The sequence below is a fragment of the Vombatus ursinus genome, unplaced genomic scaffold, assembly GCF_900497805.2.
Source record: "Vombatus ursinus unplaced genomic scaffold, bare-nosed wombat genome assembly UNPS02014810.1, whole genome shotgun sequence".
Taxonomy (NCBI): Eukaryota; Metazoa; Chordata; class Mammalia; order Diprotodontia; family Vombatidae; genus Vombatus; species Vombatus ursinus.
Genome location: NW_020954588.1, coordinates 29,235,735 through 29,262,074, shown reverse-complemented (window position 1 = coordinate 29,262,074; position 26,340 = coordinate 29,235,735). Strand labels below are relative to the sequence as shown.

At 41.9% G+C, this 26,340-nt stretch overlaps 1 protein-coding gene across 1 annotated transcript; it reads right to left on the bottom strand.

The window, feature by feature from the left end:
- Positions 1 to 286: 286 nt before the first annotated feature.
- Positions 287 to 14,291, bottom strand: EIF5A2 (eukaryotic translation initiation factor 5A2). Its single transcript, XM_027875935.1, has 5 exons — positions 14,242 to 14,291; positions 13,573 to 13,772; positions 12,253 to 12,357; positions 5,761 to 5,892; positions 287 to 4,704 (listed from the first exon to the last, which is right to left on the bottom strand). Exons 2-5 carry the CDS (start codon positions 13,735 to 13,737, stop codon positions 4,645 to 4,647), a joined length of 462 nt encoding a protein of 153 aa, XP_027731736.1. The 5' UTR covers positions 13,738 to 13,772; positions 14,242 to 14,291; the 3' UTR covers positions 287 to 4,644.
- Between the last annotated feature and the right edge of the window lie 12,049 nt (positions 14,292 to 26,340).

Here is a 26,340-nt window from a genome sequence, read left to right as displayed (position 1 = left end):
AGGAGATCCATTTATAACTGCTAGGACACCTTCAATTATGGCCACAAAGTAAAAACAGCACCTGAAAGTCAGTGTAAAATATGTGCTCTGAGTTTGAATTTTACTATTTGACAACGATGTAAGTATTATTTCATTTCAACTTCTATAACCAGCCCTTAGGTTGAACGGTTTTAAAGTTGGGAGGTATATATTAATCAAGAAGGAACAAAGTATACACCAAGAAAACAAACCTTCAGTTATGCTTTATTTTTAACTTGTCATAACTTAAAAAAGTAAAAATGGAACAACAGTATAGATATAAAATGATAGTTAATGAGTTCACCACCTATATTTCAAAGGATTTCAACAATTTTTTGTGAGTTTAACGAAAACACTAACATTTGCAATTATTGGTGAAACGTAAAATGTACAATTATGATCTTCGTCCTGATGACCTTGTGATACTGAAAGCATCTTAGGATGTATCTAAAGCACACTGATGTATCCAGTTCAAAGCCAAGATTCATTTCTTCTAAGACAAACAACTGTTTGTTACTAGCAAAATGTTACTGTATTTATTCAGTCCTTTTAACTAGTATCTCCTTCTGGCTCTCTGCAAATTACATTTATGAATACATGATGAAACAGAATGAATAATTTTCAAGCACGAAGCTATCTTATTAGTACAGATTTATAGCAAGCATTCTGTTCTTAACCTGAGTGCATCTTATTTATGATGGATATTAACCACAACCCACAGAACCACCCTTAGCAGCCCCAAACATAGTTGTTAACAAGAGAATTCATGAATGAACTTGATAGCTTTATAAGGCAAGGCAGTCCCCATACTTGATATTCCCAGTGATGCCCTCAAAAATCTGCCTGAGATCTAAGCTCCCCAATATGAAAGCAAAGCTTTGGGAACTTTGTGTGAGTGAGAGAACTTTCATTTCTAGTACAGCTCTGAGCTATGTGCATCCTCCACACGATGGGAAACGTGCTCATTAGAAAGCACAGCATTTTTGAGGCACTTAAATTTGCCTTGATAGGTTATAAGTATCTCCTAAAAGTACTGAAGGATAAAGCTATTGTCTTACTTATCCTCAGAAGAACAAGCTAAATTTAGAGGCTGCTTTCTAAATCACCCCTCAATCCAACAGCTCTAATCTCAAAGTCACTCAACACAAGAGCTTTGGAATCTATACTACAGATGGATCTCCCTCATAATTAAGTGCTCTCGGTACTAAGTAAACTTCCTTGGAGAGGATCCAAGGCAGAATCCCCATGTATCGAATTCCATTCTAGAGATGAGGTTCCAATGCAGTGACTGCCACCATCCCAAATGGGATTCCTTCCTAAGGTCAAATAGTTACAGCACACCATGAACACACAAAAGAGATTTTGATTTAGGGAGATTCTGCAATGTACCTGCAGTTACTATAAAATAACTAACCATCAGCTAATTTCAACTTAGCCAAAAGAGCCCTGAGAACAATGCATTCCAAATACGCTCCAACTAGAAATATTCCAGTTGAGAAACCATCAAGATCCAAAACACAGACAAGGACTGGAAAGGCTACAAAGGAGAATTTACCAACATTGAGGCACTAACAGACTACAGTACTTTAGAGAGTTGGAAAAACTTCAAAAAGAACAAAATACACAAGGCTATGTGTGTGAATGTATCTACACACATATATTGGGCCATAAAAATGGCAACTTTCAAAAGGACAATATATCCATAACTTTATAGCCTACACAATTTTGCTTTATTACAGCATCTATTAACGTTTTATTGACACTGCGCCCTGGCAACAACAGTTGATTGGGAGTGTAGGGTGTTCATTTAAAAATTAGTGCTACAAATGAAAAAAAGAATGTTGTGTTAGTAACAATCTTGGATTTGATGATGCTCTTGGGAGTGGGAGAAAGAGGCATCACAATTATATTTATGATGCAAATGCTACATTGGATAGCAATAGTTTCAACGGCTCCACAGGTAATCCTACAAAAATTTTAAGCAAAAAATAAAGTATGATTAAAAAAAGTTATCACCTAGTTTGCTACATGAGGAAACATTCACCTTAAATTTATTGAGCTCACTGGTTAATACTGTAAAACAAACTGATAAAATATCTAGAGACACACAGGCTATACCACACACTGTGTAAACTGTCAACATGGTGTTTGATATTCTGCACGTGGGAAAATGAGATTTTTAACCATATGCTGCCAGTACTGCAACAATACTAAGCAGAATTAAGAACTATCATCAATATATTTCTCATTTCAAAGAAAGACAATCATTTCTGCTCCTTCAGTTAAAAATCATGGTCCCTGCCCTCTTTCAAACAGAGGCAACTTCATCAAATAATGAAATACCTACTTTATAGAGTCTCTTCTCTATCAAGGGATACATGGAAATAGATGGTCCTAATGTCTTCAAAACAGCCACACAGATTATACACAAAACAGTAAAAAGTATTTTTAGAGAGAATACTTCAAGGAAGTATTATATTAAAAACTAAATATTAGCTGTATAAATAGAGCTTTTGCCATTCAAGACACTAAGTTAGGAATACAGGGGGGTGTGACTTTTTCACCCTTACATTGCCATTAGAAATATACCGAGGTGAAGTTTAACATGTCAGAAAAAACTAGGGCATGCCAGCTTAGAATTTGTGCTAAACTAGCTGATTTTCTACACTGACTGAGCATGTTTGATCACTTACCAGTTTTCTCTACAGTGAACTAGCTGCAAATTCATAAAGTTGTAGACAGAAGCACGGAGTGGCTGTTGAAGTGCTGAAAACAACACCAGGAAGAATTAAGCAGCAACACTTAGCTGTGCCCTGGCCAGAGAAACAAAACTGAAGCTCCTGTATGGTTTTGGCCACAAGGTTCAAGATTCCTTGGGCCATCCAGGTTCCTTCTCTGCACGTCTGCTAACTTTCTGTTTGCTGTGTCTTGAAATGGATGGGCAGAATTCATGAAGAGGATTTCTTAAAAATATGCAAAATGGAGCAAGTGAAATGGAAATTACATGCCTCAAACAATTTGGAAAATAACTGCATCTGAAATGGAATCTTGGTGCTTTCCCCCCCAAGTTTCTTGGGTCAGATGAAGCAGCAGCAGAGCCTACACAGATGCTAAAGGACAAAAACAGGGTTTTTGAGGGGAGGAAGAAGGTGAGGACAGAATGAGGGCACAGGAGAGGAGGGATGTCACAGAATCAGTCTGGAAGATGAACTCTGATTCACAAATCACTCGTGAATTTAATTCCCCTGGCCTCCCTCCCCCATCATCTCTAAAAAGAGTCCCAAATGCTGGCAACAAGTCCAAGACTAAACCAATGGACACTATGGAAAATGGGGCACAAGGTAATCATCTTACCTCAAGCTAAACCGCTGTTCTGGTCCTACAGCTCTTTTCTAGTTAGGTTTTTGACCTGTTTCTGAGTTAAATCACACAACATTCAGTAAAAAAAAAAAGTCACTACAGAAGTGGTAGATGACAGCAAACTAGAACATATATGGTATGACTGCATTAAAAAATTAACATAGGCAAATCTATATTTGATCCATGAATCTAATTTTGTTTGGAGAAATGTGCAAAATGTCAGTAGCAGAAGACAATCAATTTTTTCATATTAAGTTTAAAACAAGTTCTGGCATCTTGTTTGACAAAAGTTACCATGCCCAAAATTCTGTTTTAAAGTGCCCAAAATTCTGTTAGAAGCCAAGCATTTACTGAACGCATGAGTTCTGCAAACATTATCTTAGGGAGCTGGTTGCCCCTTTTAATAACATTTCCAGAAAAAGAGAGCTAAAAGAAAAAGCCAACTCTAATGGCATTTTTCTACTTTTCATTCTGAAGACAAAGGCCTCGTGTGAAAATCTCCAGCTTTAATTTACTCCCTCCGCCCCCTTTTATAACCCAGCTTTGTAACAACATTTACCCAACATTCTGAATGTGCCTCCTTGACCATAAGCAGGGCTTTGACACAACAAAGTAGGATTATAAGAAGTAGGCCAAAAAGGTGACAAAGAAGAGTAGTACAGAGGTAATACAGTTAGTTGCACATGGCCATTTGAACTTTTGAAAGGCAACCGGCAATTTGGAATCACTGTATTTTTTTGTCTCTTAATAACTGTGCTTGACACACATGGTTCTAAACTGTGATTATTTCATTCCGTAAGACTTTCTTATTTTAAGTTAATAAGTCTGGAATTAGGCTGCATTAATTTCACCAACATCTGATATTTCAAAACTACAATATTTCATTTATAACCTTGGTTTATCTTCCATCAAACTAAAGCTCAAACTATTTGCTCAAGCAAATTATAACATGCCTGCTGAAAAGAATCTTACTGAGTTTCTTGGACCCATAAACTAACAGCTATCAGGAATGCTGAATGAAACAGATCTACAAAATATGTGGAGAATTACAAATCTAAGCGATTTTTTTTAAATTGCCAGTTGTCTTCAAAACTAATCTAGAATCCAGTACTATTCTGAAAAAACAAAACAAAACAAAACAAAAAAACTCAAACCAACAAAAGGCATGAGACTGCTGGGAAGGCCAGAGCTTTGGTGACAGTAAGAACCGAAGGGAAGACCTGGGTTAGCCAGCCCTGAGCGGTCTGCTCGAGCCTGAGGGTTCCTTTATTTGCAGGGCTTTATGGCTACAGCACACTCTTCACTCATTGCACACATGACAGAGACCTGGAAGGACAGAAACACAGGCAGATCAGAGCTGCTGGTGGTTTGTGAAGTAACAGTGAACCTCAGTCACCTGTCACCGACAAAACAGCCTAAGAGCATTTGAGAGTTGATTTTTTTCCACACCCAAGAACTGACTTTGGAGAAGTAAACTGCAGAAATGGTGTCTTCTTCTTAGGAGACTTTTCAAGGCAGTCCCAAGCTTTCCAACGAAGAGCTGCTAAGAGGTGGGGACTGGGCAGAAGGATCCACCAGCTACTTTGGGGGGCAGGTCAGAACAAGTCATTCTACTTTTTGAGGGATCAGTTTCCTCAGCTGTAAAATGAGGGGGTGGTCCCTTCCACCTCTAAATCTTGTTATCTGAGACTAAATTCGAGGGAGAACCAGTCATCTTGATGCTTAAAGCATATTCTCTTCCAGTCCTTAAAACCTATTAGATATACCAAAGCTCTAAATTGTATTTTGTATTTGGCAGCAAACTATCCAGTTTTTAAAAGCTTTCTCGTAAAGAAATAGGGAACAGCAACAAATAGCCAACTTGTTTCTAAAGAGATTGAAAGCAAGTTGTTTTCCAGAGACCCATTTAATTTTCAGGAAAAATAAAAATATTGAGAAAAAAATTAAGCTTTATAATCTCATCATATCAAATTATTCTTCAGCACTTTTTCATGTCAGCACCCCAGAACACAATCTTCCTAAGGTACTACAGCCAAAAGTTTTGTCCCCGGGTGGCTAACCTTCTTTCTAATGAAGAACCTCCTTGTCTTAGCCAGAATAGTCTGATTCAAGACCCTCTAGGTCACTGATGGGCCTAGGCCCAAGGCCATTTCTCTGTAGGAGCAGCATGAGTGTGCCCTAGGATGACCTCTATGCAAAAATTAGACAGCTGAGGAGGACTGCAGTGGTGAGCTTCAGGTTACTGAGGATTAAAAGACTTTTTTTTTAATACAAATAAACCAAGAATACACCAATCCTTACAGTCAGTTTGTATAGAATTGCCTTTAAAAAAACCCCTCATTTCAAAAACCTCACAAAAATAATACTCCATTATATCTTTACCTGCACGTCTTCACCCGCATTGTATTTTCCTTCGATTTCTTTGCCCAGTTCACCTTCTGGAACCTTAAGATCCTCACGAACTTCACCAGTTTCTGTCAGTAGGGATAGGTAACCATCCTGAATGCAAATCAGCTGTAATAAAGGTGAAGGCACTTTATTACTTCTAAGGGAAAAATCATCTCCCTCCCCACTTTCAAGTTCTTAAATTGTTAAGAAAGAGGCAAAAACTACAAGCATGACCCAAGTTATCTTTTATAGTCTTCATATTACTGCTAGCAACTATAAATTTCAGCCTAGAGATTGGCTGCCACAAAAAATAGCTGAGCCAGCAGACTGACCTGATGGAGGAGGCAGACATTGGGGAGAAGCTCAGATCCTCCTGCAGGACAGAAAGAACAATCTACCCCAATGAGCACTGTACACAGCGCAGGAACAGGGAATGCCCACAAGCAACGGTGTGACCTAAGCTGCCTGTTCTTACCCTTCCGTAACAAAAACTAGCACGTTTTCAAAAGGAGGCAATGGTGGCGGGGGCTTTCCACCACACCAGCCTTCCAAAGAGATCTACAACTGAGTGCCTGATACACCTTTGAACAGCTCCTACAGGGGAATGAAAAGCAAAGCCAAACACCACGGGCTGGATGCTTTGGGAGAGAAGCCCTTGCTGTCTGCAGGCCTTCTGGCTGCTTTAGTCTATTCAAGAATTTCAGGTTTCTTATGGTCAGGTGGCACAATGACCTGTGAAAACATGGCCTGCAGTTAGAGGAGAAAGGAGATCACATTTGGGAGGTGGCAATATATTTTCCTACCCTGGCCAACAGCTCCGGGAGATAAAGTATTTTGTTAAAACATTTTAAAAGAAAACAACTGCTTCTACAAGAGCTTCTCTCCTTGATGCAATCTGAAGAATGAAAGAACAAGGGAGAATTGTGAGGATCAAACTGGGGGCAGCGTCTCTCTGGTGGGAAGGGGCTGACAGCCTGCAGTGCTGGGAGCAAGTATTGAGACCATCCCCACATGCCCCACCTTTGTTCAGATCTCCAGCAGCCTGGCCATCTTCATTTGTTTGCTTAAGTACACTTCTTTATTAGAAAGTGCTATTTTCCATTGTGAACCATTAAATGGGCTGTCTCAACTATTAATGAACTTTCGGATACAAATTAGTGTCATGGGTTTGAGCCAGTTTTCCTGGAGCCTGATCAAAAGTAATACTGAGCTACAGAACACAGACTACATGACCAAACCTCGGAGCATAGAAAGGTGACATTGACTTTGATGCCCTTCCTGATCATCAATACATCAAGAGCTTTCCCTAACAAAAAACAACTACACATAATTTAAAGATAATCACTTTTTTTCTACTTCTGTGCTGTTCCCCTTCCACGAGCACATCCTTAAACCTAGATGACTAGCTCACAAGAAGTCATCAGGTAAAGCTTCAAGGCCTACACAAGATTAACCTGTAGTATAATTCAATGAGTCACAGTGATTAAAAAAATAGCTCTAACAACGAAGTTTGGAAACACACAAAACACCCAGCACACATTGTGCTATTGCACAATACAAAAATGATATGGCTGACTCTTAAATCTATTTAGAATCAGGACGCCACAACAGATGAGAATGGACCATGGGCCACTCTAATAGTAAGAGAGAAGGATGCTGGTTTGGAGATGACCAGCTCACTATGCTCATCCTCAGATGAAAGAACCAAGACTCAGATTAAATAACTTGTCCAAGGCCACAGGGACAGTTTTTAGATTTGAACATAGTGCTACATTTCATATCATTTCTACAGAAAATCCACAGCAATTAGCAATTCTCTTCCAAGCTATACAAGCTAGTAGAAGAGCTACCTTCCAATAATCAGTTAATTATACATACTACCAAAGGAAGACTTCATAGAGCTAGACAAAATAATAACAATTTATTGGGGGGAACAAAAACTCCAGCATCATGGAATACATTTGGGGAAAAGATAGGAATGAAGGAAGAATAAGCACTTCCAGACCTCAAACAATATCATAAAGCAGAAATCATCAAAATCATTTGACACAATTAATAAAAGAGAAAAGCAGATCATGGGAACAAATTAAACAAGGAAGAATTATAAATAACTCAACTCAATAACCCATTTGATAAACCTGAAAATTAGACAGCAATCTGGTAGAAATTACCCTTAGGTCAACATGTTATAATAGGAATTCAAAATAGATCCATCATATAATTAAATGATTAGATCAAAAAGATGATATACTTTTCATATTTATGGAGTGGATTTTTAACCAAACAACGGATATAGGCAATTACAAACAATAAAACAGATAATTTTATTATGTGAAATTGAAAAGTTTTTGCAGAAACAATATTAACATATCTAGGATAAGGAAAAACGGTTGACTGGGAAAAAAATCTGTATCAAATATATATGATGAACAAGTTTGGTATCCAAGACATATAGCAGAAACACGTAACATGTTTTTACATCTAAGAGAAAGATCAAAAGCCATTTTACCAATACAGAAGTAGTCAAACAACATGAACAATTATCACCAGAAAAATAACAAACTATAAACAACATATATATGTATATAAAATGATATTCAACATTACTAATAAGAGAAATGCACATTGAAACAACCCTGAGGTTTTACCACACCTCCAACAAACTGGTAAAGATAGCAACAAGATCAAATGTTTGAGGAGTTCAGGAAAGACAGATACACTAATGCATTGTTGATGGGGTTGTGAATTGGTAGAAACCACTCTAGAAAGCACTTTAGAATTATGCAAATAAAATGACTAAAATGTTCCTATCTGTTCACCCAGAGATCCCACTGCACTCGCAAAAAGGAAGCTCCATCTACACCAAAATATTAACAGCATCACTTTTGGGGGTAGTACAAAACCGGAAAGAAACTAGTCACCCATCAATTGTGAGATAGATAAATAAATTGCAGTTTCTGAACGTAATAGAATATAACTGCGCCATAAGAAACAATGAGTGTGATGAATGGAGAGGAAGATGAAAAGACTTCTACGATCTCATGCAAAGTGAAGTAAACAGAGTCAGAAAACAACGTACAATGACTAACATGGCATATGTAGAAAGAACAACAGCAGAAGGACTGAAACCAAATTTTGTTAAATGATGATGACTAAACGGCTCCCCAAAGAGCTGTGAGAAAAGACGTCCTCTGCTCTTCTGCAGAGTTGGGGACCCATAGGTGCGGTACAAGTTTATAACAGACTGCTTCTATATGCTGAATGGTTCTGTGGTTTGTGTTAACTTCTTCTTCCTTTTAAAAACAAAATCACTGGTTATAAGTAATGGTTCCCTGGGAGGGGTAGGGAGGATACCAAGAGCTATGTAAAAACAAAATATATGAATGAAATCTATTTCTTAAAAACAGAATTCGAAGCAACTAGCAATCTTTTCACATGGTAGCTTCGGACCAAACAGAAGGAAGAACAGACAAAGGACATCATAATAAACATGAAGCTTAAATCTACTTTTCAATTACTGAAATGGACAGGTATTTCTCACTTCGTGGAAAGAGCATAAAGATATAGTTAACTGAACAGATACTGCTGGAACAACCACATACAAAGGCCTGCACTAATCACTGAGGAAAATACCAAGATAGATTAGATACAAAATGTAATCCTCTAATAAGGAAGTGTAGAATTCTGTAGGCTTCAAAAGGAGGGCACAGAAAGAACAAGACTCTTCATTTTCAACCAAACTACAACACTGGGACCGACATTTTTAACTGAATGTGTTACAAGGACTTCCTATGAAAGTGAACCACCGTGCCACCTAGCTGCCCCCGTGGCTGGAACACACGGCCCTGGAGTCAGGAGGACCCGAGTTCAAATCTGCCCTCAGACATCTAACACTCACTAGCTGTGTGACTCTGCGCAAGCGACTTAACCCCAACTGCTTCACCAAAAAAAAAAAAAAAAAAAAAGTGAACCACGGGTTAATAAAGATGACAGTGTGGCTAAACACCTGTTGATCAGGGCAGAAGGATTTCTAAAGATCAACATCTTCCATTGAGCTCCAGAATGGATGTAAAGTAACAGAAAGGAGCACCCTATGCTGCCCTATCAATAAACACCAACACAACCAGTACTAAACTTTGTTAACCTTTGCTCTTTCTCTTCAGTGATTGGAGGATTCCTGTCATTACTAGTAGTCTGTACTGATGCTATTCATTCTCCTCTTCCCACCCAACTCTTACGATAAATAAACAAGCAAATAATTGTTCCCTTCTAAATGTCTACTCAAGTTATGTCGCCTCCTTGATGAAGTCTTCCCCATTCCCCTATTCTTCAACCAGATTCTGCCTTGGTCTTCACCGAGTGCTTTGCTTTGTTCCTAATGTACCACCATGTAACATTTTATTATTAGATATTGACCTCATCTCTATCTGTAGCCATACCTTATCTCCTTCTCCCCCTTCATGTTGCCCCTCCCACCCTGGACTACAGGCTTTGAAAGGATAAAGACCACCCGTAATCTAACTTTACATCGCCCTAAACAAAGCACCTGCACAGTTCTCTCTCCTCACACAGCAGGAGCTTGTAAATCTGTTGAACTGACCTCATTTGAAATAAAAGCAAAATGTACACACAACTGTCAGCACCATTTACGGGTGAACCGGAGGGATGAATGACTAAGTTTGGTAAAGAAAATAAACTTTCTTCCTCTTTTAGTGTTCTTTTCTAGATTATGTCCTTGTCACACTAAATATTCACGTGTGTATAATGATACCCTGGAAAGGTATACCAAGCAATTACATTCTAAGTGGAAGTCAGTGAATCTAACAATCTGAATTTAGATTTCCCTCTATGTAATATAATCAGCATTCTTATATGTCTATCTCCCTCTTTGATATTCACTAATTCACTTTGATATTCACTAATACGAAAGTGAAGTAACATGGCCACGTGTGGTATTTAAAAACTCTCTAGGAAGCACAGGCTCAAAAAGACTATATATAAAGTACCTTGACCAAGTGTACATTCTTTTAGGTCAGTCATGTTTGGCTTTTAATGGTTCCCAAAGGAGCAAACACTAGGACTAAGTGTTAGAATTAAATGTGTAATTGGAATTGAAATCCAAGAGCATAACTGTTCATGTTACCAGTTACAAAATGGCCAATGAATAGTATGAGGTAAAGACTCAAACTACATGATGCTGTTAAACTACTGTCTTCATTCCCTTTCACCCTGTGAGACTTTCTTTTTAAAAAATAATCTTTTCAGATAAAAAAAGGCAATATGATAAAACACAATGATCTAGTCTTTACCAACTTTTAGGAAAATTTATTAATTGTCTAGCTTCTTCCTTTTTTAAAATTCAATTTTATTTTTTATTTTCTGTTTCAAATTCTTTCCCTCTCTCCCTCCTTCCCCCACCCATTGAGAAGTGAAAATAATACTCATTATACATATGAAGTCACACACAGCATATTTTTGCATTAGTCATATTCCAAAAGAAAAAAAATACTAAGAAAAAGGAAAAAAGTATGCTTCCACCTGCTCTGAGTTCAGCAGTTCTCTCCAGAGGCTGGATAGCATGTTTCTTTATGAGTCCTTTGGGATTGCTGTGGATCTTTGCATTGGTCACAGTTGCTAAGTCATTCAAAGTTGGTTATCTTTACAATACTGGTGTCACTGTGTATACAATGTTCTAGTTCTGCTCACTTTGTTTTGCATCAGTTCAAATAAGTCTTCCCCGGTTTTTCTGATCCCTTTCGTCCTTTCTAATAGCATCAGAGTACTCCATTCACACTTATATGCTATAACTGGCTCAGCCATTCCCCCACTGACAGGCTTCCCCTCTCAGTTTCCAACTCTTTGCCATCATGAAAAGTGCTGCTATAAATATTTTTGTACCTATGGGTCTTTGGTGACTATTTCCTCCAACCTTATGTTTTACAAGGTTCTAACATTTTTTCATCTAGCTAAGTATAAAACATCCATTTGTGTTAATATATAACCTTGGCTGGCATGAAACTTAGCCCAATGTGAGGCCAACTTCTACTTGAAGATTTGCACTTGTGATTAGCCAACCAGATCAAAAAGAAAGCATCTCAAGTGGAAGGGAACTTGTTCCCTTGTTCTCTGAAATTTGGACTTTTTGTAGCAAGCATAAAGTGGCAGTTTCATTAACTTTATGAAACTTTAGACTCACTTCAAGAAACCATTTCATGTGCAATCATCACTTGTTCTGTAGATCATTAAATAATGTTTTAAAATGACAATTCAACTTTTTACAAAGTGAAAACAATTTTTAAAAATAGTGAATATTAACTCTACTGCAGAAAGATGAAAATCACTCTCCCTTCTAGTGTCTACAGTGGATACTTTTCTTATATTCCCTTCTCATTTAGAAGTAAGAGATAAATGAAAGTACTCTGGCTTATATGACTTGTAAACCACGTATATTTAATGAAAAAAATCTATTGAGAGGAAATTACTTACTTGATAGTCATTTCTCTTGATATTTGGAACATCCATGTTGTGAGTAGAAGGGCAAATATCTTCATATTTTTTGCCCGTGAAAATATCAATTCCAACCAGGTGAACCTAACACATAAAGGGAAGCCAGTTTAATTTTTGCCCAGTCTAACGCCTAACTTACTTTAAGAGCAAAATACCAATTTCACTGTTTGAAATTCTCCTTCTCTCAAAGAGGAGATATGGTCTTGTCTTTAAGAAAAAAAATGAGAGCCCCCACCTGCCAAACCCCAGCTGGGCAATAAAGATACTATGACAAAAATGCAACTGTCCTGGCACTCAAGGAGTTTAAGTTCCATCAGAGGATACAGTAAACACAAAAGAAATACAAGTTGATCTTGGAGGACAGGCACTGGCAGATGGGGTGGAGGTGGGGTGGGATAGGAGAAGGCTTCCTGTTGGAGATGACTTCCTGAGTTGAACTCTAAAGCTTCAAAGATGGTGAAGGAGGAGGTAAAGTGAGCAAAGAGGCAGGGTAGCAGACTGTGCAAAGTGCAGAGAGATGGACTAGCACCAGATGAGTAGCAGGAGTGGACCTCAGGAATGATGGAAAGAGTCTCATGGATGAGAAAGCTCAAAGGGTTGGTGGGCATCAGGCCTTGGGTTTGATCCTGGAGGTGCTTACTAAGCAGGAACTTAGTCTGACTAAGGTCAGACTTATGATTTTGGAAGATTACTCCGGCACTTTCTGGAAAGCAGATTAGATAGATGGGGGGAGAGATGTGAGGCAGGGAGACCAATGAGGGTGACAGATTTGGAGCTGAAAGTGTATTGGGAGACCCTTTAACCCACACCTCCTCATTTCAGAGATTTAGAACAGGGGCAGTAAGAGCGGCTTGCCTGAGCTCATACAGATAGGGCTCTTGTTTGTACACAGTTGTTTGCACACTGCTCCTGGAGGGCAGGGACTGTTTTTTCCTTTCTTTGTAACCCCACCAGTGCTGAGCACAGCCTGAAATAGAGTAGCCGCTTAACCAATAACGGTCCTCGCCAGGGGTGTGACCGCAAGATTCCTAACTCCAGCAGACTACAACCCGAATGCCTGCATGCAGCACGAATCGACAAAGAGAGCTGTCTAAAGGAATGGAATCACAGTGCATCGGTTCCCAACATCACCGACCCTGCACAGCGGACGTAACCCAGACCCCACGCTGCGGGCGGCTGGTCAGCAGCCCAGCCCGGCCTGAGGCTGCTTCTCTCGGGGGTCCTGGGAGACCACTGGGGCTGTCCCAGGGTTCTGAGGACCAGGAACCCCGGCTGGGGGCTGCGGGCGGGCGCGGTCACCTTGGCATGGCCATGCTTGCCCGTCTTCGAAGTTGACATTTCCACGATCTTGCAGGGCCGGCCCTTGAGCACCACGAAGCCGTTCTTGCGCAGGGCCGAGCACTGCATCGGGTACGTGCTGGAAGCCCCGGCGTCTCCGGTGGTGAAGTCGATTTCGTCGGCCATGGTGGGTCGGGGCGGTGGTCCTTCTGCAGCGGGAACTGGGCAGGGGGGAGGGGCGGTGAGGGGGGGCTCCGCTCGGCCCCGCCCCGGGGACCCGCACAAACTTTCCCATCCCGAGCCCCGCGTCGGGCCGCCCCCCGGCCCGCGCTCCACCTGCGGGGGGTCTCGGGCCTGCCCACCTGCCCTCTCCCCCCCGCCGGGGGCTGCCAGAGCCCGGAGACTCCCCCCCACCCCGCCCACGAGCTCGCACTGTCCCCTCCCCCTGCCCGGGGCGCGCTCCGTTCTCACCTCCCCCCCCACGGGGGCGCGCATGCCCCGATGCGCCGGTCCTGGAGCGCGCGTGGCTCCCCCCTCCCCCCGCCGCTACCTGGCACGAGGCGGGGGGAGGGGGGGCGCGCCGCAGGGAGCCGGCAGCCGCCCTCCGCTGGCCAGACCCTTCCGCCCCCCGGCCTCCACTGCCCCAAGATGCTTCGTCAGCGCCCCCGCCCGAGTCCCCGCCGGGCTCACCTTCCAGCCAGTCGCGGAGCGTCACCCCGCGCTCAACGCTCCCGATGGCCCACTGCGGCGGCTGCAGCGGCGGCAGCGGCGGCGGCCGTAGATGCTTGGCGGCTTCAGGAGACGGGGCGGGGCCCGGCAAGCACTTTCCACACCCTCCTTCCCCCCAGGCCAGCCCTCTCTTCTCCTCTCCAGCCCGCACGGCACGCCCCCTTTCCCTGATAGGTCCCCGGCGCATCACAGGTACCGCCCCCTCGGGCCGCCATTGGCTGCGGGGGCCCCATCCCCGCCCAGTCACGTGAAGAAAGCTTGGCAACCCCACGTGCCTACAAACAGCACGTTTCCAGCCTGGGGGCCGTAGTCCGACGCCCGCGCAGGTCCAGGAGACTTCTCTGGCCGCTACCCACCCGACTGCTGCGAGGTCCCGCGCCAGGCACTCTCCGCCGCCATCCTGGTCGGTCAACCGTTCCTCGAGGAAGCCACGCCCCCCGGAGGGGTAGGGTTCGCGGCAGGGGACGATGCGCGGGGGGCGGAGTGGGCTGTTGCCATGGGAGCGGAGAGCGCCGGGAGGTGACCTCCCTCCAGAAGCGTCCGTGGGCTTCGGCCACTCGACCTCCCTGGATCTCGGCTTGTCCGTGGGAGCGATCTTCCTAAAGGGCAGCGCGTCCGACCAAGTCCTGGCGTGCCCCGACTCAGTAACCTGCGGGGGCTCACGGATGAGCCTGCCAGAAGCTGGTCCCTTCCCCAGTCTTCCTACCCACGTATCTGGAGACCCCCGATGCCGGTCTCGTGGCGTTTGCACAGGACGTTACGCTTGCTGGCCGTCTTACCTCTACCACCATCTGCCCCCCACCCCTCCTTTCCCCCTTCCCCTCTCCCTTCTTCTCTTCCTCCTCCTCTCTTTCCCTTCTCCTCCTCTCTCCCCTTTTCTCTCCCTCCTCCTCCCCTCTTCTCTCCATCTCCCTTCCCCTTCCCTTTTTTCTCCCCTTCTTTCTCCCCCTCCTCCCCCTCCTCCCCCTTCTCCTCCCCTCTCCCTTCTCCTCCCCTCTCCCTTCTTCTCTTCCTCACCCCCCCACTCTTTTTCCTCTCCCTTCTCCTCCTCTTCCTCCTTCTCTTCCTCCTTCCTCCTCGACGTTCCTAGTCCCAGCTAACATCCTACCTTTTCCAGCCCCCCTCAAGGCTAGCTCGTTCCTTCTGTAGATTACCTGCAGTTTATCCTACACTTACTTGTTGGCGTGCTGTCCTCCTCACTCGCTAGACTGGGAGCCCCTTGAGGGCAGGAACTGTAAAATTTTGCCTTTTTTCGGATCCCTGGTGCTCAACAAGTTGCTTGTAGATTATTAAATGTTTCATTCACCTTCACCTTACCTGTGACATTGCCCTTCCCTCCCCCTGCTGCCTCCTCACCTTGTAGTTCTGGTTAACCGTAGTCATTCCCCATTAGGACTCCTTGAATCAGCACAAATTTACCCAGCTCTTATTATGTGCCAGGCACAGTGTAAGAGCTGGAGCTACAAAGAAAGGCAAGACTAATCCCAGATCTCAAGAGCTAACAGTCAAATGGTGTGTTGACATGCGAACGACTATATATGTACCAGATAACTTGGATCTATATATGTGTGTGTATATGTACATATATATGTATATATGTACCAGATAACTTGGATCTATATATGTATGTGAACAACTCTATATGTACAAGATAACTTGGAATCTCATAAAGAAGATGCTCACCTAAGGGGCCCCTGACTGGCTTGCTTGCTTTGCGTGTATTTATGTACCTGTTGGTTTAGCACGATGCTTGGCACATAGTTAATGCTCCATGTCTAGCTATGTTCTCCATGTCACTCTAATGCCCAACATTCCATCTCTGACGTTTGCACTTTGCCTTTGCCCAGGCTGGAATACTGTCCTTCCTCACATTTTTTCTTTTGGAACCCCTAGCTCCATTCCAGGCTTAGTAGCTCAATGCTGCCTCCCACGAAAGGCCTTTTTTGTCCCTCAGCTCTTGTTACCCAGTTTTAAGTATCCTTCTCCCCCAGATTACTTTGGGCTTATTTTGTATTTAATTATCTGGGGACCTTTTCCCTCTCACCCCCTCACCCCGCCAGACAGATCTCCATGAAGACAAGGACTCTTCCAGTCCCTGGCACAAAGTATGATACTTGAATACTTAAAATCAACTTAATTTCGTATAATGTTACAGAAGTACATTATGACCCAAATATGGTATATCTCTGCTGTACAGAGGCAGGATTCTTAATTTTCTATCATTGATGGAAGAATTCAAAAAAAGTAACAGTAATTATTTGCTATTAATAATTTACTATGTGCACTCAGTTATCAAGCATTTAATAGGGGCTTGCCATGTTTCATGCACTGTGCTAAGCAGTGAGGATACAAAGAAAGGCAAAAAATAGTCCTGGCCCTCAAGGAACTTATGTTCCGATGAGTGAGACAACATGAATATATGTGAATAGGTAAAAGCTCTGTACAGAGTAGATGGAAGGTGCTGGAGGAGGCATTGGAATATGAGATTCCAGTGACTTCAGAATGTGGCAGCAGGCTTTTCTATATGATTGGGAGCATCTGCTCTTAGAACTGGAAGTAACCTTTGTAGTAAGACCTCAATGCAGGCATTCCTTTCTACAATATACCTACCTATTTGGGTCATTCAGTCTCAGCTAGGGACTGAAGGGGATGGGGAGCTCACTACTTCTGGAGGAACTCCCGTTCTGTTGTTGGAGAGCTCTGACTACATGTTCTTCCTTATATTGACCCAATGTTTGTTGTCATATAACTTTCAACAATTGGTGCTAAAAAATTCTGTCTTCTGGAACATCAAGGAAAAATTATCTTTTGCACCATTAGTCCTTCAAATCTTATGGGACATTAATCATGCCTCTCTCTTAGTTCACCTTTTCTTCTGCAGGCTAAATTTTACCATTTCAACTATTGTTACTTGTTTCACCATCCTAATTAAGTGTCCCAAGGCAAAGTCTCAGCCTCTCTGTGTTTCATTATCTCACCTGCAAAAGACTGGTAATAATGCCTGTAGTATCTACCTCCCAGGTGGTTGTGAAGATAAAATGAGATCATGGATGTGAAGTGCTTTGCAAACCTTAAAGCACAATGTGTCTGTTATTGTTCTTTGTCCTTCCTTTTGAAGAGGATGGATGACATCATGAGGTGATGACTTGACTTGCCATAAATTGGATTTAAGTGAGGCAGAATTGTACAAAGTCATCCGCCTCACTCTCCCTTCCAGAGTCATTGAAGTCCAGTGGCAGGACAAAAGTCAGGATGACTGGCAATGACCTGGGATGCAGTGGATGATCTTGGTGTCTTCCACGTCTGACCAAGCTCTAAGCTCTTCCCAGAGCCGACTTCAGCCGCCTTCATGGCTGTTGGAACAAATTGTTCTCATCCACTCATTCTGCCGGGGAAGTCTTCACAGTCTTCACAGGCTTAGAGCCGACGTCTCCCAACTCACTGGCAGGTTTGAGGCATGTTGGTTACCCTCAGCCTGGTTTAGTCTGTCTACTGAGATGGGTTTTCTGGGCCACAGTTTCTTGGAGCCATGGGTGAGAGCCATGGGATGAAGGTGGACAACAAAGGTGGATGAGCAGCCCTCACACCAGAGATGCTAGGCCTCCCTGAACACCCCATAGACCCCAAGTCAGTTTTTATTACTATCAAGAAGCTCACAATCTAGTAGGGAAGTGTGGTATACATATACCACATTGGTACAAATGCTGGCTACTCCTGAATATAGGGTACACCACTAATTTAAGAGCCTTCCAAAAGGATAAAAATAGTTGATTATGTAGCCACATCTGGGTTTTGTTCAATTCAGATTTTGGGGGGGAAATGCAGTCTATACTCAGACCACTATGGTAACCATAATATGAAGTAATACATGATGAGTAGGTGAGAGAAGGGCTTTGTGAAGTCTGAGGTGGGGGAGGGGAAGGGGATAAGGGAAGGTTACGTAGAGAAGATGGGATTTGAAATGACCTTTAAAGTATGGATGGGATTTCCTTGGGCAGAGATGTGGAAGAGAGGGCAATGCTGGCATAGGGATTAGCCAAAAGTAAGGTATGGAGTTGGGGCAACGTAAGTTGCATTTGAGAGATAAATCATCCAATTCAGCCGAAGTTATAGTGAAGTTTAGAACGATGGGGCTGGTGCAGATCGTGGAGGCCCTTGAATACCTGCAGCAAGGGAGTCCAAAGGGAACCATGGGAGGGTTTGAGCAAGGGAGTAAATGATTGCATCTATGCCAAAGGAAGATTAATTTTATGGCTGTGTAATAATCACATAATTATATAGTGGATCACACACGATTATATAGAGGTTCCAATGAGATATTTGTAAAAAATGCAGTGCCTGGCACATAATTGGTGCTTATGTAAATGCTTATTCCTTTCTTTTCCTCTCTTCCCCTCAAATGACTCTACATTCCTAGCTATCCTTTCTAGCTCTAGCTGTGCTTCATTCAAACAGTCCCCTCCCTTCCTTCCCATACGTGCTGTGCAGTATACTAGGGTATGGGGTGTTCAGGAGGACTAGAACCTCTGGTGTGAAGACTTGCTGAGCTCTTTTCAGGGCTGCTCATCCATGTGGCCACAGCTCAGTAAACCTGCCTCAGCTGATGGGCTAACCCAGGTTGAGGGTAACTGACAGGCCTCAAACATCAGCGAGTCGGGTGGTGTCTACCCCAAGCACAGGGAGACCTCCCCCAGGTGGAATGGGCCGAGGAGAACAATCTGTTCTGCCAGGAGCTGCCAGGAAGGAGGCTGAAGCAGGCACTGTGGAGGGCTTAGAGCTTGGGCAGCCACTGAAGATGCCAGAGTCATCCACTGCATCCCAGGTCATCACCGGTCATCCTGACGCTTCTGTCTTGTCTCTGGACTTCGATGACTCTGGAGGAGAGAGTGAGGCTGACGACTTTGTGCAGCTCTGCCTCACTTAAATCCTACACACTCAAGCCTCGAGACATCACTCACATGATGCCGCTGGTCCTTTTTGAAAATGAAGGACAAACAGCAACAACAATGGAAAACCTAGACATGAGCCAAACCTGAGAGTGTCCCCAGAGTTTTGTGGTGGGATGGGGGGCATAATGAGCCAAAAACAATGACAAAAAGCATGAACTCTCTCTTTGGAAATAGGGTTCCCTAGGACTGAACCTAATGTCTCCTTCCTTTTATTGTGAGCTCCTTGAGGTCAGGGACAATATTTTGCCTTTCTTTGTATCCCCGGCGCTTAGCATAGTGCTTGGCATATAGTAGGCACTTAATTAATGCTTATTGTCTGATTCAGCTACAGTCTTTAAAAACTGTCTACCCAACACTTCCATTTCCTATCCTCTCATTCCTCAATCCTTTGTACTCTAGCTTCTTATCTCATTTAATTAAAACTGCTCTTTTTGATATAGGTTGTTTCTCGTCATGTCCAACTCTCCCCATTTGGGGTTTTCTTGGCAAAGATATTGGAGTGGCTTGCCGTTTCCTTCCCCAGCTCATTTTACAGATGAGGAAACTGAGGCAAACGAGGTTAAGTGACTTGCCCAGGGTCATACGATAGTAAGTGTTTGAGGCTAGATTTGAACTCAGGTCTTCTGATTCCAGGCCTGGTGCTCTGTCTACTGCACTAACTCTGAAGTTATCAAATTGCCAAATCCAATGGTATTTTCTCAGACCTAATCATTGTTTTCGAACCATCAGCTTCATTTGACACTGTTGAACCTGATCTCCTTCTAGAAACTCTATCCTTTTTTGGTTTTTATAGTAGTACTCTTGGCTCACCTACCTGTGACCACTCCTTCTTAGTCTCTTTTGCTAGCCCATCATATCGTGTCCCCTATTCTTCTCCTGTTCCTCCAAGATTCTGTCTTAAATCTTCTCCGTCATCACTCTCTCTTGGTAACCTCATCAGATCCCATGGGTTTAATTATATATCTGTGCAGACGACTCCCAGATATCCAGTCCTGATCTTCCCTCTGAACTTCACCAGTTGCTTATTGGACATTTCAAATGAGTTGTCCTCGAGGAATTCAAAACTCAAAATGTCCGACACAGAGCATCATCTCTCTTCCCAAGCCCACCCCTCTTCCAGATTAGGCATCACCATTCTGCCAGTCTCTCAAGTTCATAGCCACAGCATTATTTTCCAGTCTTCACTTTCTTTCATATTATGTACTTGCTCCGTTCCCAAATCTTGCTGTTTCTGCTTCTATAGTATCCCTTGAATCTGATCCTTTCTCTGTGGTCACATAGAGACCACCTCAACTCAGCCTGTCATCACCACTTTAGGATTGTTGCAATGGCCTTCTTATTGGACTATGCCTCAAGCCTCTCCCCACTCCAATTCAGTTTCCCTACAATTGCCAAAGTGGATTTCCTTAAGTGCAGATTAGACCATGTCAACTCCTTACTCAACAAATTACAGTAGCTCCTTGTTGACACCAGAATCAAAGAAAAACTGTTTGGAATTTTAAGCCCTTTATAACTTGACTCCAACCTACCTTTTTAACCTCATTACTCATTTTTTTCATACTTTATGCTCCTGCCAAACCCCACTTCTTCATATACCACTACCTGTCTGTGTCAGAAGTTGTTTGAAAAGTCAAGGAAAATGAGGATTAATTAAGCCTTTGGATTTGGTTCTGTGTCCGTAGAAGCCAGATTGAAAAGAATTGAGAGGTGAGTGGAAGGGAAGGCATTGATATATTGATATATTGATAGGTGTGACAGCGAACCAGAGGAAAGCAATGAGAATGTAGTTTGTCAATATGTCTTTTAAAATGTCGAAGCCAAGACTGATCACAACACTCTAGATGTGGTCTGACAAATACACAGGAGAATGACACTATTATTTCCCTTTAGCTTAGCAATACAAGAAAAGAAAGCACCATCGTTGACTCCTAATGAGTTTGGGATCAAGCAGAATTTCAAGTGATCATTTAGAAAGATCTTCCCTCTCCCGCATTTGTTCAGTTGATTTTTTTTAAACCTCAAATGAAGGATTTTATCCCAATTAAATTCCATTTTCTTGGTTTCAACTCTAGTATTCCTGTCTATTGAGCTCCTCTTGTATATGTGTTCAGTCATCTGTCCATTAGTTATCTTGTCCAGTTTTGTACTTGATGAACGTGCCATCTCTGTCTTCGTCTAAGTCATGGTCATTAATAAAATAGGAAACAATGGCTTACATAGGACTTTAAAGTTTACAAAGCTCTTCAGTTAAACTCATTATTAACAACCATTTATTACATTTCTACTCTGTGCCAGACACTGGGTTAGGCACTTAGCTATACAAAGACAAAAATGAGGATAGTCCTTGCCCTCAGAGAGCTTACATTTTGTAGAGAGAGAGAAGATGGGGAAGGGGAGCAACATTTACATAGATAAGTAAATGCAAAATATGTGCAAACTAAATACAAAATCATTGTTTCCAAGGGCTCAGGGTCCCCTAAAGCTGTTGGTTTACCAATTCTGAGGGCTAACTCATCGATGGCCCCATGATGTAGAGAATGAAGAATGGATTTGAAGTCAAAGGATCTCTGGTGAGATCTCAGCTCTGCCTTTTCATTCCTATGGGCAAATTTCATTCCTTGGGCAAATTGTAACCACTCTGGGCCTCAGTTTTCCCACTTCACTAATGATGAGGGTGAATCAGATGACTTCTGAGGCCCCTTCCAGCTCTAAATCTTTGATCCTATGTGGGCAATTTTTGTTCTCTTTGATTCTACCTGGAGTTGTTCTAGGAAGTTTCCAAAATAAAGCTTGGGGATAGCTCTTGTCCAGGTTTCCCCAAATGTGAGCAGAAGGGGTCCCTAGCTTTGATAGCACTAAGGGTAGAATATGAAAACCAGGTGTGGGATACCCTTTATTTCACCTCACAGAAAATTCACAGTGTATGAGGGACTCACAGGAGCCTATCAACAAATACAGGAAGACAGGAAGTCCTCAAATACTGCAAGGGAACAATCTTGGGTGTGTTTTAAGGGCAAACCTTGAGAAAGCCCCTTCCAAGGTTTATTTTCTATCTTGGACCGTGTTGATTTCCTTTCATTATTAGGATGTATTCAAGCATTACTTTATATAATTGGCCAGGAAGGCCATGATGTCTGAACCCTTAGCTTTTAGGGGAGATGGGGCTGATAATATTATCATGTTGGCCTCAGGAATTGGGAAGAGCTGGGTTCAAATCCTGCCTATGAACACACTGGATATGTGATCCTGGACAAGCCCCTTAACTTTTCAGTGTTCTAGCCAACTCTTTTTTTTTCTGCTTAAATACAATATATATAATACACATATATAGATAATATATGTATATATAGTATTACAATATATATAATATAATATACATATATATTGTATATAATATATAGTATAGATATTATATATGTTTTTTATATACACACACACACATATTAGGTATGTTTATCAAACACTTTAAGACTAGAATTTTCAGCAGAGCAGGTATGGATCTGCATTGGTACATGGAGTTTTCTCACTGGAGTTCTTAATACTGTTGAAATCACAGGTTCTATCCAAAGCTCATTATGAGTCAACAATGTGATTTTTTTTTTTAGCTAAATGTATGATTTCCCTGGCATGGGGAAATCCTAGTAAGGAAACTCCCTCTCAACGAAGGTTGACACCTTCTCCTCCCCCAGCACTGAGAGGTTATAGGACATGCCCAGTACTCTCTGCAGCCATGTGGGTCAGAACTTGAACTCAAATCTTTCTGACTCTGGGACCAGCTTGCTGCTCATTCCTCTGTACTGGCTCTCAAACGGTGTGCTGTGGCAGCCTCTACCCCTTCCCCCAAAAGCCACTGTTGGCATTTGTGTGCTGGGAATACAAAGATGAAATATGGTACAGTCATGTAGTTTATATTCTACCAGGGATGATGCTACATGTAAATAGTTAAGTATGATAAAAAGTACTGTACACTGGGGTCAGAAGTGATCCAGACAAAGGACTTCAAAAATGTGAGGAGGGAGAAATCATGTCCAGCTGGGGTGGGGAGTGGGAGTGGGAATCAGAGGGGCTTCACAGAAAAGGTGGCCTCTGCAGCATTGAAGGAAGAGAAGAATTCTAAAAGTCAGAGAGCAAGGAATGCATTCCAGGCATGGAGGTTCATGCAAATACATAGAGATAAGTGATAGTATGTTAAATTTAGGAAACAGCCAGCAATGTAGTTTGACAGGAACATAATGTACAAGAAATAGAGTAAAGTGTGAAAATATCAGGAAAGGAAGTTAAAGCCAGACTATGGAGGGTCTCAAATACCAGGCTAAGGAATCTTTATTTTAACTTAGAAGCAACAGAAGTCCCTGAGGATTTTTGTACAGGGCAATGATATATTCAGTCCTGTGCATCTTAAGAGGACTATATTATAGCTGTGTTATGGATAGATTGGAGGAGGGAAAGACTAGAGGTATAATAGCCAGTTATGAGGTTATTGCAGTGATCCATATGAGAAGAGGTGAGGGCCTGAACTAAGGTGCTGGGTACTGTGAGTGGAGAGAAGAGGAAGGTGCCGAAAAATGTGAAGGGAGAATCCATAGGACTTTACTATCGATTAGACATGAGAGTGAGAGAGAAGAGTCAAAAATATTGCAAAAATTGTGAAGTTAGGTGACTATGAAAATGATGCTATCATCAATGGGAACAGGAAAATCAAAGGAAGGACAGGTTATGGGGGTAAAAGGAACTCATTTTAGGGCATGTTGAATGTGAAATATCAGTGAGTCATCTGGGTGGAGATATCCAGATCATTAGAGATGTGGAACTAATAGATTCAGAGTAGATATATCATAGATTTGAGAGACATCTACATGGAGATAAGAGAGAACAGAACATGATGCCCATGATAACAGATGATATTACTGAGGAAGGAAGCACTGGAGAGAGTGTATAGGACAGAACTTTGAGGAATACCAACATAGTGAGTAGGAAGGGAGCAATGAAGTGGTCAAGAACACCGAGAAAGAGTGGTCAGACAGGTAGATATGAAAACAAAGATAACATGCATGACGAGTTTTGTCAATATTTTCCTGCATTTGTTATGACTTTTTTTTTTGCTTTCAATTGTGTTAATTTCACCTTTGGTTTTAGTAATTTCCTCTTTAGATCTTCTTTTGTTGATTATTAATTTTTTAAAGTACATATTCATCTACTCTTTCCTTTTTAGTAATATTATTCTTCAGAGGTATAAATTTACCTCTGACAACTGCTTTAACTGCAACCCATTCATTGTGAATTGTGGAATTACTGTTTTCATTATGCCTAATATAAAATTTCAGTTATTTCTATAATTTGGGCCTTGACTCAAGCATTCTTTGGAGAAGAATTTTTTAACTTTTTCATTCAAGTTGGCATATCTTGATCAAATTTCCTTTATTGGGGTATATTTTTATTGTTATTTTATAAGCACTAGGCAGTGCTGACTTGCTCACTGGGAGACTCCTACACTATTCTGGCAGTTTTTATGTGTCTTAATACAGTAGAAGTGCTTAGTCAGTATGCTGCTTTCTATGGTTACTAGAGAGTCTGAGACCTCTAGCCCTTAGTTCTACCTTTCCCTGTGGGGTGGCACTGTTTTTCTAGGATTGTGTAGATTTGTGTATCTGTCAATTAAATTTTAACTATGAGCCTCCACTCACTGGGTAATTACCTCCTTTTGGTAATTCTAAATTTCAATGAGTAATAGTCATTGTGATCTTGGTATACTGGAATTGGTTCCCACTAAAATGGATACTGGGATGCCACATATAGAGTTTTTAATATTAGCACTAAGCAATGATTAAATAAATTTCCTAATAACAAGGACATAATACACAATTATAAATAATAAACCTTTACTAAGCAATTATAAACTCTTTGCTTTTCTAGACCCTGGAAATCCCTCCAGACATAATGATCAGAACTATATAGTTATTGGACATTAATTAATCTATCCATCTATTCATCAAAAAGCATTTATTAAGCAATTACATACCAGGCACTGTGCTGGTGCTGGGCATATAGAGATAAAAACGAATCAGTTTCTTTCCTTAAGTTATTTACATTCTATTGGGGGAGATGACATGTACACATGGAAATATACACACACACACAGACACACACACACACACGGAAAATAAATGCAGTGTACTTTTGACAAGGAGCCAGTAGTAGCCTGAGAGAGGAAGAAAGGACTTTATATATGTAGAGGTTGATGCTTAAATTGATCTTTAATGAAACTAGGAATTCTAAGAAGTGGAGATGAGGAGAGAGTGCCTTCTAGGCATGGTTGACAATCTGTGAAAAGACATAATATATCCCTTTTTGAGGAATAGCAAGAAAGCCAGTTTGGCTCTCCCATGGAGTTCATGAGGTTGCACAAGGTCTTTAAATACCAAATAAGGCAATATGAATCGCTTCAGTTATTGACGAGGGAACTGACGTAGTCATACCTGAGTATCAATTTGGCAACTGTGTGAAGGATGAATTGGAGAGCAGAGAACAATTAGTAGACTCTTAACAGTAGTCTAGTCTAGAGATGATGAGGACCTGAACTAGGGTAGTGTTTGTGTGATGGAGAGAATGGAACAGACATGAGACATATAGAGATAGAATTGACGAGGCTTGATTGCATGTGTAGAGGGAGAAGAGTGAGAAGTCCAGGAACACTATAAAGTTCTGATTCTAGGTAGGGTGGGAAGGATAGTGGTGCCCTAGGCAGAAATCCAGAAGTTCAGAAGAGGGGTGGATTTTGGGGTAAAAACATTGAGTTCTGTTTTGGACATGTTGAGTTACAGATACCTATGGTACATACATGTCAATATTTTCAGCAGCCAGTGGGTGACACCAGGTAGTACTAGGTAGGACACAGTACCTCACCTTCTGACCAAGAACACATCACCTCCTGAGCATGCCTACATGTCCAGTAGAGTACAGCAATATGGCAGACAAGGCCATTGAAGGCTGTGCTGAAACCTTGAAACTTCTTCCTTTATTAACACATCTCACTGATACTCTGCCTCACTTCATTTCCCAATAATCAACATATTCTGACTCCTTACTCCCTTTATTCCAGGAATGCAGAATC

What these genes read in the sequence shown, in the direction of transcription:
- EIF5A2 (XM_027875935.1), bottom strand. Translation starts at nt 13,737, where the DNA reads ATGGCCGACGAAATCGACTTCACCACCGGAGACGCCGGGGCTTCCAGC. An exon ending in TCAAGAGAAATGACTATCAA is followed by an intron (nt 5,893 to 12,252) that starts GTAAGTAATTTC and finishes CCTTTATTACAG; the next exon opens with CTGATTTGCATTCAGGATGG. An exon ending in ATGCGGGTGAAGACGTGCAG is followed by an intron (nt 4,705 to 5,760) that starts GTAAAGATATAA and finishes CTGTCCTTCCAG; the next exon opens with GTCTCTGTCATGTGTGCAAT.